Genomic DNA, 19,366 nt, shown 5'->3' on the forward strand with positions numbered 1-19,366 from the left:
CTGTTGCAGTAAGTGTATGATTCCCGTCTGCCCTTGGAGTATGGAGATACTCAATCAACTCGATCCTGCACACAGAAACAAATTTCCAGCTGTTCTCACCACTCAGCTGGCTCTGGACAGAAAATGTGTGACATTATTGAAGCCGAGAACTATAGGGAACAGCTCAAGTTACTTGCAGCAAGCACTTGAAGAAATTCATAGTGAGGAGCGGGCAAGACGGACCCTAGACTACCTATCGGATTGTGAGCTTCACAAAAAGAGAGGTGCTCTGACCCAGTCTGAAGCTGTTTATCAGCGGCCACCACCCTTCTACCCCTTACCCCTGGCACAGTGGCTTGAGACTGTCCATGCCAACGAGATCCTGGGTCATCTTGATGAGTTGAAAGGTGTCATTACCTCAACATATGGCCACTGATTTTCATTGATGTTGATTGAATATACTTGATGTTGTTATACTGATATTTCTTTTTTTGTATAGATCACAAAAAAAACTTGCAGGTGGCATTGCAGACACAGCTACATGGATGACAAATATTGGTAACGAATTTGGCCAAATCCTGAACTGTGTTCTAACCACTGGTGAGGGAGCTGGCCTAGATGACTTGTGTCAAGGCATCATCAAGCGCTACCAGGATGCTGGGGAGCCAGAGCCAGATGTTATTTATGTTGACAGGGATTGCTGCAGCACGACAGGTGTGTGACCTTCAACATGTGTAGTACTTAATTTTTTCTTAAAGGTGCACTAAGTAAAAATCTTGACGTATAAAATGAATGCAACCTTTTTTTAAACAGGTTTAACTTAATGCACACTCACATGAGATGAAAATTCTAATTGTTGGAATAAGGTACTTCATTCTATATGATAGGTTGCCACCAGTTGCTAACTGTGTTAAGGGCAGTTTATAGTACAGCGATTTATGATCGTCACCACCAGAGATGATCATATTCTATCGTCGGTCGCAATGACATGTTGTTTATACTTCCAGCGACAGGCGATCTGTCATCGTTGCGATGGTCGTTGCGCCCATCGCTGAGACTTAAATTGGATTGAACTTTGACCCCATCGCTGGCTCAGTTGTCATGACAACATTATGGAACTCTCTTATCCTAACGTCGATTAATTCTCTGAGCTCAAATTAAACGGTAATCAACAGCTCTGGAAGACCGTACTTTTATAATAGACTGTAGAATAAAACGTACACTGAGGAGACAATTTATGCTATTTATCTAGACCTGGATAAAGACAATAGATTTACTTGAATGAAACTTCTTATTTAAAAAGAAAGAGTGAAAAATAACATTGCAAAAGCAGTTACATAACATGTAGGTACATTAGGCTATTCTGCAGACTGGTTTACAAACTGTATTATTATTTTCCTTTCAAATGGTTAAATTTTCAATTGGTGCAATTTCAAAAATATATATTTCGTTGCATGGCGTTATTAAAAGCAGACTGCAGCAGCTGGTTGGAGGCGGTGGAGTCTGTAGGCTCTGACTCGCTTTCAGAACGGACACAACAATAAACTTCACAACCTGGGAATATTTGCATTACTTTGAACTGATGAAAGAAAAGGGTAAGAACATTATTGTTACCTGTACATCTGAGAACTGAAAGCACTTGCCAATGTGTTGTGAGCGCTATCCCGTTTATTTTTTAGACCAGACATGATTAATCAAGGCTGCCTCTGTGATCATACTAGTTTACCATAAAGACGATCAGACCCCGAATAAATGAAAGCTGCTTGTTAAGTAGATAACAGATAAGTAGATAACAGCAGTGTACTCGGTGATGATTTCTATAGCCTACTAGTGAGAACATCACCAGAAGACATAAAGGTTGTGAAGTTTTTAAGCGGGTAACTTGAAAGCACTCGACTGAGTTACTTTTAATAAAGACTAACTTAGTAAAGTAACTAGTTGCTATTTAGAACTATAGTAACAAAGTAAAGTAACTAGATGAGAGCAAATGACTGAACCTCTGCGTTCTATAATCGCTCTAGTGTTTATACTTTTTATGAGCAACAGCATCCAAAATCAAAGTTGAGCGATGATAGAATGTTGGTGATTTTGTAGCGATGTCCATCGGGCGTTCATAAATCGTTGTACTATAAACTGCCCTTTATGTCATGATTGTCATACAATTACCTGGGAAAAGACTTAGAAGTGCTCTTGATTGTTGAAATTTGAGTTATAACAAAATGCATAAATTCACCCCTTGTTGCTCATTTGTACAGATGTACCCCCAGTTCTTGTCTGGTTTCAACCGTGGAAGTCCAAAGTGAGACTGGATATTTTCCACTTCATAAGGCGATTCACTACTGGTCTCACGACAGAACACCATCCTCTCTATGGCACTTTCTGCTCAAAGTTGTCCAGTTGTATTTTTGAGTGGGACAAGGATGACATCTGTCATCTCAAGGAGGCCAAGAGAGCAGAGCTGACAAAAAAGCATGGGGGTCATGTTCCTACAGAAGCGCAAATTCTGGCCAACATCAGCTCTAGCGAGCTGGCCAAGCATTGCAGAAGGAGAACTCGTGGGGTTGAAGAAACCCGTAGCATGATTCAAGGATTGCTGGAGTCCATGTGGGAACTGACAGGTTTACGCCTCATGAATCCAGAGAGCATGACACATGTGTGGGTTTCCCCGCGCAGGTTCAAATCCTGCCGACAACGACTGTTTTCACTGTGGTGTGAAACAGCTGACTCTACTGGCTTGACTGTACTGGACCAACAGAGAGCTTTGTAGATCAGGGATGAGCAACCAGGTGTCATGGACACTGCAAGTTTCATTCCAAACAATCACTGCACCATTTCAGTGATTTCACTGATTAGCACAACTTCAGCCAGAGAGGAGGAACTAGGCTACTCTGTCAAATCACTTGGGGCCTCATTTATAAAACTGTGCGTGGATTCCACACTAAAAGGTTACGTGCGCACAAAAGAGGAAAAGTACATACAAACAAAAATAATCAGACTTAGAAAACCGTGCGTACGCACACCTGCACACAATTTCCCCTTTATAAATCACAGTCAACTTGAAATGTTGCGCACGTGCACAAGCCTCATACTCCGCCCCGTAACTCTGAGGGGCTAGGGTCCAGGTCCAGGTCCGAGTCATTGGGTGTGGGGGTGGATACCGATGTGTATGCAAATGTGCTTGTCATTCCATTCTCTGTGTGAGAAAATGGCAAAGCTGGAGCCAGACGGAAAAGAGAAATTTCCCCGGTGGCCTCAGTTCGGGCTTCACCAACCAGAAAAAGTTTGTTGAGAGGCAACATGTCACAGTAGCTAATGTTAATTAGTTAATACTAATGTTCTTTATTCTCGTTGTCTGACTCGGGGGATCAGCCACTGCGACCGGCGGTGAACAGCTGGCTAATGCGCCCTGTGTGCCATGTAACCATAACGCATCATTATTTATTACCTTGAGACATCCAGTCCAAATGATCGGCTTTCAAACTAAAGCAACAAAGACGCTATTTAGTTGTAGCCGAGACGTTCTTCTGACACAGAATATTATTATTAGAGGGGTTTCTAAATTGATGTGGAGTCGGCCTGGAAATTAACTGAGTGTAAAGGCCATTTTTTACTTTATTTCACTACTTTGCCATCCAAGTCGCCGTTCCCCACTGTCTCCAAAATGTGCGCACGCATGGGTCAAAGTTTCCGTGGCGGTGCGCACATTTTCACACCAAGTTTGTTTTTATAAATCCGAAAATCTGCGTGGAAAGTGGCGCACGCATTTTTCAGGCCGGTTCTGTGTGCATGCAATGTTTTATAAATGAGGCCCCAGGTGTAGTGATTGGTTGGAATGAAAACCTCCTGACTCTTGGCCCTCCATGGTTGCTCATCTCTGTTCTAAAAATTTACTGTTATTCCCATTTAAAGGATAATCACGGTTATTTTCACCCTGGGCCTTTATGATGGTTGGGTAGGCTATATGACGAGCAACAGCTTATCACATTCAAAGCTTCACATTTGTCTGGGCTGCTGAGCTGAGCTTCAAGTGATCCTGGTTAGAAAACCCATTGATGTGATTGTTGGTATTTTGTGTGTTTGAGACAGAAAGGACAGTCTACAATACAGTCAAGCCAGCAGTGTTGTTTCTCCCCACAGTGAAAACAGTGTGTCGTTGTCGGCAGGATTCGAACCTGCGCGGGGAAACCCCAATGGATTTCTAGTCCATCGCCTTAACCACTCGGCCACGACAACTCACATCAGACGTGGTTACACACAGAAAAGAAACCAGACATTTGCCAACCCGAACTTACTCATATTTGAGCGCCTTCATGTTTATAGAGGAGTTAAAATGCTGATAAACTCAAAGCACAATAGTATGTTGAGTTAATGGTTGAGAGGTTAGTGTGATGGACTAGAAATCTATTGTGTCCCTCGTAGGTTTAAATCCTGCTGACAACACTGGGCTGTTTAAATAGTTATAGAGCTTCAAATAACTGTATAAAATTGCAAATGGTGATTTGAGGGCTTTCTGAGCCTAATTCTACTACAGAGGCTAAATTACCTTGTGTTTTACCAGTGTGAAACCAGTGTGAATATAGACCAACACTGGTAAAATCTATACTCCAGGAAAAAGTGGTTTCTCACAGCATTCAATGGCAAGTTTAATTTCTATGTGTCGGTGTTGTCAATAATGTGAGTTGTTGTGGCCGAGTGGTTAAGGCGATGGACTAGAAATCTATTGGGGTTTCCCCGCGCAGATTCGAATCCTGCCGACAACGTTGGTCTTCATACCATAACAATGGCATGTTGGAGAGCAGTTACAAATGTTAAGTGTAGGAAATGCTGCCATGTTAGTGGAGTGACAACAATCTGAATCTTACTTAAAGCTTGTTGTCAGGTTCGGCCCAAGTCGTAGCTTGAACTTTTTTTAAAACTAGCTCGTCTCCTCCCTCGCTGTTTGAAAGCAGCGCTCTCCCCCTCCCCTCCCTGAAAAAAATTCTGGTAATGGCAGAATCCATGAAGCGAGCTTGTTCAACTAGTAAACTTGCTACCTACCTCTTCACTGTGGGACAGGTAACCTTCAGCGGGAGAAAAATCTGGCAAAGTGAATTTTAGCCTTTATGCACGATTTGTTCTTAAAGGCTTCCGTCGCCCAGTAGCTTTGCTGTGTGTGGTCACCCTCTAGTGATCGGAAAAACGCTTAGTGTAGCTTTAAGTTATACTGTAAAAGGCCGAAAACATTCAGGGTGCTTTTTTTGTCCCTCCTCCTACATGGTTGGATGTCCTGTGTAACACTCTTTAACTCTTCCATGACAGGCCTCCACTGAGACCATAAAACACCAAGAGTAGAGAGTAACACCGTCCTCACAAACTCTTACAGAGAGTTTATCTGCCTTCAGTGACGTATTGACTTAATTATCGGTTTATTTGAATGTGATCTCAGCTCTGTTAGTTTTCAGCCTCCATGCCTCCTCTCACAACTAATCAAACGAAACAACCTGGAAAGGGAAAATCATGAACTGTTCATCACTCTGCATATGCAGCCTGTGACTGGGGGTCGCAGGTAGGCATCGCCTCATTTTAAGGTCTCATGAGGTTGAGAACCACCGCTCTACAACACATTCAAACTGCATGGCTGCCAGTGGGTGAAGTGAGGTGGAAGAGATTTAAATGTAGGCCTGCTTCACTGACTATCAGTGGTCACACTTTATTTGATAGTCCAGTGTTGATACTCAACTTCCTATCAAGTGACTAGAACGTGTCACTAAAGAGTCTTCTGAGTTTCAAGTGATACTCATAACTGTGTGAAAAGCCAATAGATATTCAATGTCTGGGCAAGGGTTCATCTTAGGGTTAATGTTAGAAACAGGGTCAGGTTGGGTTGGGTTGGGTTAGGCTCAGGTCAGGGTCACATAGAGAGGAGATGCATCAAAAAGGCGAGTGACACATTGTTGAACATCTACTCAGTTGAGTAACATCACACTATCCAAATAAAGTGTTGCCTTAATCATTTTTCAAACAGGTCATGTCAGAGCGTCCCACATAGTGACATAAGTTTCATAAAATAAATGAAAAAACAAACACACAAACAATTTGCATAAGATAAAGAGGGCTTTATTTAAGAATAAGGCAACTATACAATAACTACAATAATTCCCTACAAATTTCACAAAACACACATACATTTTTTATACTGGTATTTATGTTTTACTTATTATTATAATTTTTTGTATTATCTTTTATTATTTTTATTTTTATAATTTTTGGATTATTATTATTTTTGTTGTATTATGCTTATAATTATAGGCCTATATTTAGCACATATTCCTATCTTAGTACTTCCTATTTAAGTAAGCAGTTGTGACTGCAGTAACTGTCTGTAACAACTGTAAGTACCTGCAGGAACAGAAGTTGCATTGTAACCATGGTTCTCTGAGTGCAGAGATCACCTCTTCACAGGACACTTTGTGTTATGGGACAATTTAAAACACGTCGAGGAGATGGTGCAGGTCCAAACCGCCCCGAACCCGTCAACTATGTCACACCAAACAAACTATTTACAAATATACACTGTTGACCCCCCTGGGCTGACAGTGGCCGCCAGACGCTGCACCATGTCGCCATAGGCCCAGGTGCAAGGCGCTACCTGAGGCCTGCTGGCCCTGCCAGACGCTAAGGCCAGCTTTCAGGGGTGAAGGGTCACTCAAACCCCCCGCAAGACGCCGAGGTGATCGAAGAAAAGGGGTGAAGGAAATCCTGCCTCGACCGGCTCCCTAGCCACACGGGGGAACGGTGACGCTGAGACGGGGGCGTTTAACCCAGCCGGACCGTTCGCGTCAACACCGAGCGGGGCGATATGGACGCCAGTGAGCCGGACCTCTACCCAGCAGAGCCCACCGATGCGGGACACTTGAGGAGGTTTAGAGAGAGAGAAGTTCGGCTAGAGGCAGCAGCGACCCAGAGAGCGGCCCTGATGCAGGTCCCGAATCTCTGGTCCTATTGGTCGTCTCTCCCAAAGGCTCCAGTGCTGCTCCATGTGACTTCTGTAGGGAGAAATCTTAATGGAGCAGCACAGGAGCCTTTGGGAGAGGCAACAACCAATAGGACCAAAGATTCCCAACGGGTCCTGCATCATCGCTACCTAGAGAGGTAACCGTGACGACGAGCTCTCCTGTCCAGATTGGTGAGCGGGCCGATCTGCTGCTGCCTAAAGTGAAACAGCTCAACTATCTGTCACCTCCGACCTGCAGCACAGCGTGGAATCAAACGCTCAGTAGCATGAGCTGCTTCTAGCTTCTGTCTCATTATCCACGTCACCTAACCCAGGTGGGTCAGTTCCCATGACACTTTGGGCCGGCTGCTCGGACACGGACAAAGCCTAGTCCTGAAAACTTTACGTCAATGGAGATCTCCACTGGAAATGAAATGTTAGTCCAGGACTAGGCTTAATCCATGTGTGAGCAGCCAGCCTGTCCTGTGAGGAGATCTCAATACCATAGAGAACATGTTTAAACTGTCAGCTGCTACACAATACTGTATTTTATTGTTTTATTATTTTATATTGTACTCCTTTTTTTTTTTAACCATATTATTATTATTATTATTATTAATAATAATATTATTTTATCATATGTTTACTTAGTTATATATTTTTAGTTACCCCATATTCTGAATTTACTGAAATAGTTTTTTTTTTCCTTTTTCTATTTTTATATGCATATTTCTATTTGGCTTTTATTAACCATTAACCTCTATTACTGTTGTTGCCAAAGACCTAATTTCCCCATGGGCATCAATAAAGTTGAATCTTTTAATTGAATCCATACTTGACTGTACTATTTAATATAAAACTACGGTTAATGTACAGATGCCCAGAGCTAGTGCAGCAGCCTAGTTTAGCGCCTGGCCCTCTTCCTGCACGGCTGAGAACATTTAGGTTCGTCACTAACATCTATCTCTATGTGGGGCACCTGCTCTCCTCCCGCACCAAAGGATACCGCCTCCCACAGGCGCCGCTTGATCCTGCGCCCCAGCTGCAGGCTGTAGGGCCGAGGCCGGCCAGAGGAGAAGCGCAGCATGGGATCCACGACCGAGTGGTAAAGCCGCCGGTACTCTGCTGCGCTGCGGCCGTGGATCATCAGGGGCTCGTCTCCGGTCTCCTGTTGAGAACCACTGGTTTACAGCAACTGGTGTTTCCCACCGACATTTCAACACTCTTACACTGAAAGTCCCTGTTACCCAGAGAAAGTCTGTATGGATGTTGTATGTTTTTACATTCATCACTATGAGATCATGTGTGAAAAATCATTACTCTATATGATATGATATGATTATATTATATGATATTATATTGAGTGTACCTCAGCCCTAAGGGAGGAGTCTTCCAGCTGGGGGAGGAACTGAGCAGATCTGGGTCTGGGGTCAGCCAGCCTGGAGACCAGGGGCGCAGCGGAGGTAATAATAATAATAATAATAATAATAATAATAATAATAAACTTTATTTATATAGCCTCTTTCTTAAACAGAGTCTACACAGTGCTTTAAAAAATAAAAACAAAATACAAAAGTAAAACAAACATACAATAGAATAGAGAGGCAAAGGAAAGGATGAATTCAAACTATAGGCAAAGTAAAATAAAATGAATAGTAATAAAATAGTAGCAGAATGTTAAACAGTCAGTTGTGAAGATGAGGCTGACTCAGCTAACCTAGTCTGCTGGTCCTCAGCCGGGAGGGAGCGAGGGGAAGCCTGCTGCGGGCCAGAGGAGCCGACAGGAGCGGCTGGAGAGGAGTGCAGGGCCTCGCTCTCCTGAGAGCAACAGCAACACCACAAACAATGACAACAACTCTACTGCTTTCTATTGTTTTTATTACCTGTCCAGTACCACGACTTTTCCTCACAATACAAGGCATGGCAAAGCAGACTTCATATGTACAATCCCTTTTCACATACAGACTACTTACAAAGTTCATTTAAATCAATTAAAATAACTCAAAATAAAGACAATTTAAACACAAAGATGCATTTAGAGAGGTCAGGTCATGTAATAAGACACAGGACAGTGCAGTTGTCTTGTATATGACAGTATCTACAGTATCATGTTTAAAGAGTTGAACCTCCTTCCTGGCTCTGGACAGCTTGCTGTGGCTCCTCCAGTAGCTGTGGTCCAGCAGGTGTCTAGGCACAACATGGCGGCTGCTGCTCGTCTGGAACAACACAGCAGTCTGGTCATTAGTGACATAACCGACAGGAACTTTCACACAGCTTCCTGACACTTCATGGAGCAATTTGAAAATAAACAGCCGATATCAATTTGAAAATAAACATTTTTTAACCCCCCCAAAATTAACCTACAGTTTCTCTCTTCCTCACCTGCTCCATGAGAAACCGTCGAGAAGAGCAACTGATGGACCAAAGTTGAGGAAAATGTCGAGAAAACGTCGAAAAAATCGTGGAAACGTCGAAAAAGTCGTCGAAGAGCCGTGAATTTGCACGTAGATTTCCTTCTCCGTCTCAGAGCCGAATGACTGATGTTCTGGACGGTTGTCCGGGTTTCCAGAACTTTGATGATGTTCGACATTTACTTTTAAACATTGGATGATGTAATAGGAAGTAATGGCGGATCAACTTCAAATAAATGGATGGAAAAAGAAGCCTATTTATTGCCAAATATGAAAGTAGCCTATTGTCATTCCCACCTGGACTTATTACCAGATATTAATCTATCATGGAATAAACATGAAGATGCATTGAAACAGCAACAGTGACTCTATCAACATAGTCGGCCTAGCACATCTTATTCAATTAATTTACTAATCTAATCAGGCTACAGGCTAAATTATTCATTTAATCGTTTAATAACGAATTGCGTAATTCATCCATCTTATTTTTATTTTCACCAAACCAACATAACTTTAAGACAATGCAACATAAAACGTCACTTCTATAACTAACCAGCTGTTAGAAGTGTAACACACTCAGTTTGCTCCATACTCAGTTTTAAAAAGTTAGTGCTTCATATTCAGAGAACAGAATTTCAGGCCTATTGGTTCCTTCTAATGTTGGTCATTTTGGAAATTAAGTTTCCTCAATCAGCAGTAAATATTCCAACTTCTTCCATAAAGTACAGTATGAAATACCTGGAACACATTTGGTTCTGGTTCCAGGTTTAAACAGGCTGCACTTTTCAGTGAGTTTCTGTGCAGTTTCTTCATTGACTTCCATGGTAAAACTAGAGAAGAGGAAGCGACTGAGGGAGCTGTGTCTGCTTCCTCCAGCAGATGGAGGTATCAGTCTGTCATATTGGGAGAAAACCAGTGAATATCATTGTTTGGCCTCCTGTATCAGATAATACTTGATGACAAAACTCAGAGCAACTCCCTCCACCAAACCAGCAGCCAGTCACATGATGCTGTTAGAAAGGGGAAGAGTGGGCTGGAGCCACAGATATGACAAACACACGTTTCAAGCACTTGGGCTTCCCTGATGCATAATCAGGAGTAGATACCACCCACCACTCAATATGAATGATAAGAATAATGTATCAGTCAGCTTCACTAAAAGTTTATTAATGCTCTCATCTACTGTTTATGTGCTATCAGAGCATCTAGCTGGGGAATCCAGTAAAGCTGCACCATGCCACTTCTAATGAAATGGCACTTTGGGATTTTCTCTTCTTATGACACATACTGTCATAGATTAAATATCAATAACATTCTCAGCCATCAGCACTATCTATTGAAGTTTAGAGGAAGATCCTGAACTTCATGTGGGGCTTTATCTCTCTCATGGATCTTAAGCAGTATTACTCCTTCCATGTGGGTAAGAAACATATGCTGGATATCAAGAATATATTATACAACTCCATGGACTTTTTCAGATTTTTGCACCACAAAATGATGCATTCATTTTGGATGCTTGATCTAAAATCTACACAAAGGCAGGAATTAAAAACAAATATATGAAAGTATTTACTTCCAATAAGCAAAAACTCTAGTCTGTAAAGGTTTTCACCCAGTATTTATTATTCATGCTTCATCTTTACATTATAGTTATTTTGATCTTATCAAAATTTCTCTAATTTTGATTGTATTCCTTGCTAGTCAGTCTCATACAGTCCCATACATACATCCTAATGGGATTTTAAGTTGCAGGGTGTATTCTGCTTCAGAGAGCTGCAACACAGTGTGGAAAACCTGTGTTCAACATTGAAGACATGGAGTTCAGTGAGTGAACTTTCCAGCAAGGTTTTCTGTCCAGTTTCTTTATTGACTTCCATGGTAAAATTAGAGGAGAGAAAGTCCACTAAGATTTGAGAGAGAGAAAGAGGGGAAGTTTCCCCGCCCACTCCTCCGTCACCATGGAAGCTCATACCTCAGCTTACCTGGAACAAAGCTCTTTTCTGTCCTTTCCATTAATACTCATCTTGACTGTCACACCTTTATCAGAAGCCAGATCTGTGAGCGCAGTCTGGTTTTACAGCTGGAAACCATGAGAGGATTGAAGCAGAAAACCCCTTGTTGTCGTCTGATGCTGCTCAGAGATAATATCCTGATGTGAGTCTCAGGCTTAGATCCAACATGACCAACCAGCTTCCGCAAGTTTCAGAGTGTAAAATATGTTGCTGTCACTTATTCAGAGAGCTAATGGTCCGGGCATTTTGTTACAGAAGCAAAGTGAAGCAGGCTGCAGACTGAAAGTGAAACACAACATGGTGAAATATTGAACTTTTTTATATCCCTTTTCACTGGAACCAAATATATTCCTGTTGTGAAATGGCAAATCCAGGCTGACAAATCTGTTGAAGCTGCTAATTACTTGTGATCTGAATAAACAGAAACAGTATTGCATTTTCATTTTATTGACACAATGGCATGACTCGTGACACATTTTCAGGTTCAAACATTAGCCACTTTTTATGCTCAAAACTAATGGAAAACAATAGTTTTTTTTATGTAGTAAAAAGCACAGTTTCATCTCACAGGATGTACAAAACAAAACTTTAAGATCATATGTAATCCATAGAAGGGTAATTTGCATAGCAATTGCTATGATAATGTTATTCATATTCCATAGGAACTAACATGAATAAGTCCATGAAGAGCCGCATTATCAAACAATTATGTTTGTACAGTCCACACATATTCTTACAGATTAATGATAAAAAGCAGAATTCTGTCTTATCCACAAAGCCTATAAGGCATATTTACATGAGAAATAAACTTGAACAGCTAATTTGCTTACGATCACATTGCAATATATTATGTACAAACATCCCACAAGAAGTTACAAGATAAAAATACCAAAAGTTAATGCAATACAAAGATGCTGAATGATCCATCTCTTTCAACCACTGTCCTGCAGTGTTGCCAAGACTCATAAGACATCGGTCCATTTCAATGCAAGCATCAAGGCCTTCCTCTTCATTCATTACAAGCCATCATGAGTCTTGCAAACATTCACAGTTCATCACCAAGCCATGCCACTGACAACTGCCAGCCTGTCTGAACAATTCATCAGTCCTGCTGACGGTGAACAGTGAGCTGTATGAACGCAGAAGGCCAATATCCAAGTAGCAGCTGGCTTCAGTGACAGTTCAGCCACAGTAATGGTGAGCTGTGGTCCAGCACTAGCCGTACTCTGAGGCAGGAGGCCCTCTCACTAGCTTATAGTAGTCTGCCATGGCCCCCAGGTCAATGTACAGGGAGCCCTTCCTCCTCATGTGGCCCGAGTCCTCAGAGTACAGGGACGATTCTGCAGGAAGGAGAAGCAAGACGTCAGTACATAAATAGCATATCCGAGAGTATGTGCGCTTGCAAATAAGTGTGACCTACGTCGGTGATGCTATCAGTGCTCATGCGTTCCATGAGTGTATTATTGGAAACAAATGAGTCTGATGGTGCAGCCCTTACCCTGCGTGGTGTCCGGCTGCTGGCTGTGCTGCCGCAGCATGGGGTGGTTGGCCTCCCCCAGGGCCGAGTCCAGGCTCCAGCAGCGCGGCTGGTCCTCCCTGGGGGGGTTGATGGCCTCGTCCTTCAGCAGCTCTGACGCCGAGCTGCGCTGGGCGGGGTTCCTCTCCAGGGCTCGCCCCAGGAACGAGCGCATGGCCGGGCTGCAGTCCTCCGCTATGTCCTCCAGAGGGGGCGCCTGCTTGTGGATCTGGTGAGAGAAAAATCAGAAGAAAAATGAGACAAAGCTGCAGGAAAACCACAACACGAGAGCAGCAGAGAGAAGCACAAGTTGCAGTAACACTGGACAGAAACCCAGGGCTTCCCGTGAATTTGAATGCATGCTAAATTTCTCCAGAAGCCTTCCTCCACTGCTGCTTTTTTTCAGTGTCAGTGTGTAGTAGCTCGTAAAACAAGTTTGGTTGTGGTTGAAATGGAACAAAGAGGGGTGGCAGAGCACAGCCTGTAATAGTGAGTTAAGCCTCTAAACAGCACTTCTCTGTGACAGCAGTTTCATGAGGAAGTGAATAATTCTGTCAATCAAAACTAAAGGCAGATAACCATTTCAAAAACAGAAACAGGACTTCTCGAAATCAAGAACCTGTGTCATGGAAAACCTTTAATAGTATGAAACGGAAGTAGTGACTGACTGACTAAGTGGGCCTTGAGGGCATGTGCAGCAAACACGAGCCACGTTAAGCCTGCTGTATCTCATGATAATCTAGGCTGTGGAAAAAACTAAACAAGGTCATGGAAAAGTGTGTCACTTTTTAAAGTGCATCAAGACACAAGATATTGTCCATCTTGGCTTCATCTCATGACATGAGGCATTCGTTTGGAGTGTGATAGAGGAGTGATTGAGGTCATTTGTGTGCTGTGTGAACAAAAGACTACCAGGCTACAAGGGAGTGGCTTTTTCCCTCCATACAAAAGTATAAAGTGCACACACAATAAAGCAACTAGGGGAGAAGAAGTCAAATACAGTTGATTATCCATTCACTTAAAGCATGCACTATCCATCCTATTGTACACTATGAATGCCGAGTGCCATGTACTCACAATGTAGAGGTAGGATGGGTAGGCAGTGCGAGGATATCTCCGGACCCAGGGGGGGCTTCCAGTCTGCATGTGGATGATGGTGGTGCCTAGGCTGTAGATGTCCGTCTTGGTGTTGTGACCCCGACACAGAACCACCTCCGGACTCATATACATCTAGGGCAAAATGAGGAAAACATCACATGAATGACATATTCTCGGGCTGCAGAAGATAACGGCAGACCGAAGTCTTTGGAAAGCAGTTCCTCTTTTAATGGTTTCAATCAAGTGACTGATGTGAAACAAGCAGCGAGAAAATCAAGAGAAAACAATATGATCTTGAGTTTTTTAATGCATCAAACAAGCTAACATTTAGACCCAGACGGCAAGAGTTGAGGTAAGGGGAGTGCTAAAGTGCAATGGCCCATGGAGTGTGAAAGAATAAACACACTACCAGAGTTCATCTCTCTCTCTCTCTCTCTCTCTCTCAGTCTGCTGGAAATTCCAGCCTGCTCTCCCAGGTTAATGTCAGCCAGAGTAGCCCAGTATTGCAAACTGTCTGTTTGCTAGCCCTCTCTCTTTTATTATTACTGCTGGGTGTCTGCCCCGGGACTTTCCACCAGCCAAGCCACAAGAGGCCCAACACACACACACACACACACACACACACACACACACTAACAGAGGTCAAAACAGGGGGGGACAAGGAAGAAGCAGGATGGGAGGAAAAAGCTCATGAGAGCCCTTGTGTCATCCTAAATTTTCCCAAGTGTGGATTAAAATGTCTCCAAACACTGATAACCACTAGAAACTATTAGCACCTGTCGGGTCAGTGTGTGCACTATTCTGCACACTAATGCCTGCCAGTTATTAGCTTTCCAACTTTGCTGCAGACCGTTTTTGACAAAGTGACAGACAAGTGCTCACACGTCTTCAGACAAAATATATTTTTTTAAATCCCTGAGGGTGTCTAACCTGAGTCATGAACCAGAGCACAGCTGCTTTCCCTAGACGTAAACACAGCTACTCCAGTTCATAGATTAAAAAAATGGAATAAGTACAGACTCGAAAAGGCAATTACGAAGACATTAGACATGCTGAGTTTGGTTCTGGATGATACCATCCATACATCCATCACAGGCTGACACTCACAGTGCAGGAGGTTGTAAATAACGCAACTATAATGCGGCTGAATAAGGATGTGCTGAGGCTGCAGCAGATCTCAGGGTCTTTTCCTCACCTCTGTTCCTCTCAGGTCTCTGGGAGTGTATATTTCCTCTGTCATCTGCACCGTCAGGCCGAAGTCCACCAGCACCGCCTTGTCTGACATCAGGACTATGTTACTGGCTAAAGGGAACGGAAAAAAGGAAGGGTTAATATTCACTGATTTTGCAGAAGCATAGCCTGTGTCAAAAAAGATTATGTTAGTCTATGGCTGTGTGGGCCAGCATTTAAGGAAATATGAACATTAACACAATAAATGAATTCTCAAACACGCTGTACTGGTTTTATAGGAGGCTTGCAATGCGTTTGCTTTGGTTTCAACAGAACTGGGAAAAGGGCACTGAAGTCTTCAAAGCAATAACTGAGAAAGTCGAACAAGCGTGCGACATGCTTTTAGCAAGGAATTTTAAGAGATAATTTGAGGGCAGGCCTCTCCGAAACCTCTCGCCCTTCTGCTTCATTACCTCACCGAGGTAAAACTGCATATTTTGAGTGGAGGCAGGAAGCACCGAGGACCACAGCAGCGCGTCAGGCTTCCAGGCCACAAAGCTGGCCGTTGTCGTAACTCACTTGCCTCTCAGCACCCTACATTTAACCCTTCTTGAAGGAGGGAGCATGGGAAGCAGGGAGGAGCAGGCTGGAATTTCCAGACACCAAACAGCCTTTAGGTCACGACTGGCTGACAGACGGCTGGAGAATGCTTTGATCCCAGTGCTGCTGTGGTCGAACTGAGTGAGTGCTTGAGATTAGCTCACATCAAACCTCAAAACTCAGCCGAACTAGCTTCCTGTGTTCCGGCAATCTCTGTCAGTCATTACCAGATTTTTTGTGTGTTCCGGCTACCTGTAAACACCTCAGCTTCCGCCTCACAAGGCCTTCAACAAGCCTGCAGGGGAGGCAGCCGAAACTCTGATCTAATATTCAGTAAAACGTACTGCGCAAGACTGTCTGTATCTCATATCTGTGTCTCATATCTGTGGTCTATTTGGCCTGGCTGTGTGTTGAATGATTCAACTATTTCCTGAAAGGCACTTAAGGCTCTCTCAAGAACTATATCCGTCCGTGGTTTGCGTTTGACGTAAAGTGACGTCACACACTTTCCTGAACTGCCTGTACTAGCTAATAACAACCCAACACATCTGTCATTAGTGAGACTAAATCATCAAAGGCCCGAAAGAGGAAGAGCACGTTTGTGCTTTGCGCTTACGTTTGATATCGTGGTGGATGACGTTGTGGGAGTGGAGGTACTCCAGGCCCCGCAGCACCTGCTTGGTCACCCAGATGACCTCAAACTCCCTCATGGGCCCGCAGCTGTCCAGCTTCTCCAGAACCGAGCCGCCCTCGCCGGCCTCCATGAACAGGTGGACGGTCTGGTCCCAGAGCAGAGCGCCGTACAGCTCGGCGATGTTCTCGTGACGGAACCGGGCCTGGATCTCCACATCGGCCGCTTTGAAGTTCTCCATGGGGATCTAGGAGAATGATATCAATGTTTAGTAAGACCATCAACAATGATTACTTTGATTAGTGTAAGTGTTAGCATCCCGTATCCCAGGCTGCCTGGTGATGTGCAGGAAATATATTGTAAATTGGAGAACCGGCTACTGAACTGCTGCTGATAAGCTTTTTACAGTGTACTGTTAACAGTGCATCTGTAAACATATGTGATAACGCCAGGCCAGGAAACCACTCCTGTCTTGCCTGTTAATATTTTCCATTGCTAGTAAGTCTAAATACACCTCGCCCCTCCCAGGTGAAGAGAGCTGGATCAGATAAGAAAATAATAGGAAGTTTGCCAGGGGTTGCTAGTGTCCCACTCAAATCAAAGCAGATATATCAACAGAATAGCAAACTAACATATTTAATATTTAGCAGTTATGTCAGGTTTTAAGCAATATCATAATTCACCACTGTCAGATCGGTCCAGAGGAGCTGCTGTGGGGAGTTTCTCTTAAGTTTCCATTCTTTCAGTGATCTTGGCCAGTTTTGCAAGTCAGTTACAGAGGAATGGTTCTTCTTTTAAAAACAATGTTCCCCTTTTACAGCACACTGATAGCGTGTACAAAGGGCAAACATGTAAAATGTCATGTTGACATTAATTCATTATTTAGACACAGTGATTGCTTCGTAAACAACGATACTTGGCAGATTAAATTCTTGGCACTTAGGCCAGCAGTTTCGAGAAATCCACTCAGGTCGCATTCCAATCATTGTTCGGCAGGACTCACCAGTTTGCATGCCATTCTTTTCCTGGTTTTGCTGTCCTGAGCCAAGTGGACTTTCCCAAAGGAGCCCTTGGGCACGAGGCCAGAGCCGGGATTCTTGTAGGTCAACTTCCATGGAAACAGGACCACGTCCATATCGATCTGGTAGCGGCCGTTCTTCACAGCCATGTCCTTCTGCAAACAAGAGCCGGTTAAAAAGGAAAATAACAAGCTGCCCTGGGCTTCATCAAAGCATAAACACAGCGAAAGGCATACTGACACAGACAAATGTGATGCACACAAACATTCACTCCCTTGTTATGGGGACAGCAAAGCAGAAAAAAAAGGTTCAACTCTAACAACCTCTCACCTTATTCAGCAGGACTCCCATCTCCTCAGGCAGGTGCTGCAGGGCAGCCAGCTGCATGCTGGACAGGAGGTTGACGAAGGCCAAGAGGTCCGGCACCGTCCCGTACCGGACGCCGCCGTGACCCTTCTGCTGACCCCCCGGGCCCACCGAGTCCCCGCTGTCCCCCGCCTCCTCGTTCTCGTCCATCTCCTCCTGGGAGAGGCCTTCCTCTTCTTCGAACGACGAGCCTACTTCTTCCTCTTCCTTAATGTGATAGAGAGTCTCCACAGCGTCGATGATGTCCTCTATATTCATGTGAGCCAACAAGAGTTCTATTCCGCTGTCATATTTGTACTCCATCTTGATTCTTGACTTGTCCTCCTGGCTCTGCAATGAAACATCGGAGAGTTCAGTATGTGGTCAGTTGTTTTTTTTTCCAGAATAACAGAGATCCCATGAGTCATCAGTCAGCTCATGGCTGAAACAACCTGACCTGTCACTGTGGGCAGAGCAGGATACACAATAACACTAAAGCCTGCCGGTGCAGCTTGCTGGAGAGACATGGGAGGGGCGCTTTCCAAGCAAATGAAGGGAGTTTCACAGCAATCTGGGAAGCCCCCAGGGCAGCTTGAACCTTGTTTTATAGCAGTGCAACACCCAGGATGTTGCTCATCAAGTTGACAAAAAGCAAATTTCTGGGGTAGGGGTGTGAAGGGGAAATGGCATCCACCTTGCTGCACATATCATTGCATGCAAATTATAGTTAAATGCTATGTTAACTATGTTTTAGGGAATATGGAAGGATATGCCTGCCTGTCATTCCACTTGTTCATCCTGAACAAGTTCCCACTGTTTGATTCCATTATCATAATCCTGAAGTGCAGATACAGCTGCAGCAATCACATTTCAAGACATATTTCTCAATATTGGTCGTGTAGGCTAGTAGAAGGCCACAGTGTCTATTGTTAAACTGTATAGCTTTACATTACACATCCTTAACTGCCTATAGGAAAAAGGTACTAAAGTAATCCTTCGGGATACAATACAGATATCACAGCAAAACTTCAACATATGATGCAGCTAGTGTAGGTCAGAAAAACAAAATCCAATAGTAACACGATAGCAGCTAAATAAAAAAAATAAAGTCGATAAAGTCACTAAACACACTACTGACCACCACAGACACACTGTAAGTCCTTAATACAGATATTAACAGTGAGCTTCTCGTTAGGATGGACACAAATAATTGCTTTAAACAGTAATACAGCTCACTGTTAACAAAGTGAGTGAGATATATTAACAAGAAACAAACATGGATTACTTACATTAATCTTTGAGTCAGAAGCTTAATTTGACTGTACTCTCGCCATAGTGCGTCTCCTGCGTCCAACACGGGCTGACTGAACAGTGAAACTGCGGACGATACGAGACTACTGACGTTTACAAGGAAGTAAACAGAGGAAGTAGAGCAGTGCGTAGGTGCTGGCTAATGTCAAGTACCAAATACTGACTTCCAACGCTCTGTAAGTTTCGTTTTTCTTTTCCCTTTCTTTTACATTCCCAGGTGAGAAACACAGTTCATGTGCTCATTGTTTAATGTCAGTGCATGCTATTTATCACCTTCCACGGAGGAGCTGGGTGGTTTCCT

The 19,366-nt window shown here is 43.5% G+C and overlaps 1 protein-coding gene and 2 non-coding genes across 3 annotated transcripts; 1 reads left to right on the plus strand and 2 right to left on the minus strand.

Annotated features, from left to right (window-relative positions):
• Positions 1 to 4,130: 4,130 nt before the first annotated feature.
• Positions 4,131 to 4,212, minus strand: trnas-aga (transfer RNA serine (anticodon AGA)). Its single transcript has one exon. It is a non-coding gene; the product is annotated as a tRNA-Ser (tRNA).
• A 445-nt stretch (positions 4,213 to 4,657) lies between these two features.
• On the plus strand, positions 4,658 to 4,739 carry trnas-aga (transfer RNA serine (anticodon AGA)). The gene has a single exon. It is a non-coding gene; the product is annotated as a tRNA-Ser (tRNA).
• Positions 4,740 to 11,813: 7,074 nt separating this feature from the next.
• map3k8 (mitogen-activated protein kinase kinase kinase 8) lies at positions 11,814 to 19,157 on the minus strand. The gene is made up of 8 exons (XM_071896944.2): positions 19,044 to 19,157; positions 17,740 to 18,105; positions 17,394 to 17,564; positions 16,376 to 16,637; positions 15,185 to 15,291; positions 13,969 to 14,121; positions 12,874 to 13,120; positions 11,814 to 12,715 (listed from the first exon to the last, which is right to left on the minus strand). Exons 2-8 carry the CDS (start codon positions 18,076 to 18,078, stop codon positions 12,591 to 12,593), a joined length of 1,404 nt encoding a protein of 467 aa, XP_071753045.1. The 5' UTR covers positions 18,079 to 18,105; positions 19,044 to 19,157; the 3' UTR covers positions 11,814 to 12,590.
• Between the last annotated feature and the right edge of the window lie 209 nt (positions 19,158 to 19,366).

The sequence above is a fragment of the Centroberyx gerrardi genome, chromosome 22 (genome assembly GCF_048128805.1).
Source record: "Centroberyx gerrardi isolate f3 chromosome 22, fCenGer3.hap1.cur.20231027, whole genome shotgun sequence".
Lineage (NCBI taxonomy): Eukaryota > Metazoa > Chordata > Actinopteri > Beryciformes > Berycidae > Centroberyx > Centroberyx gerrardi.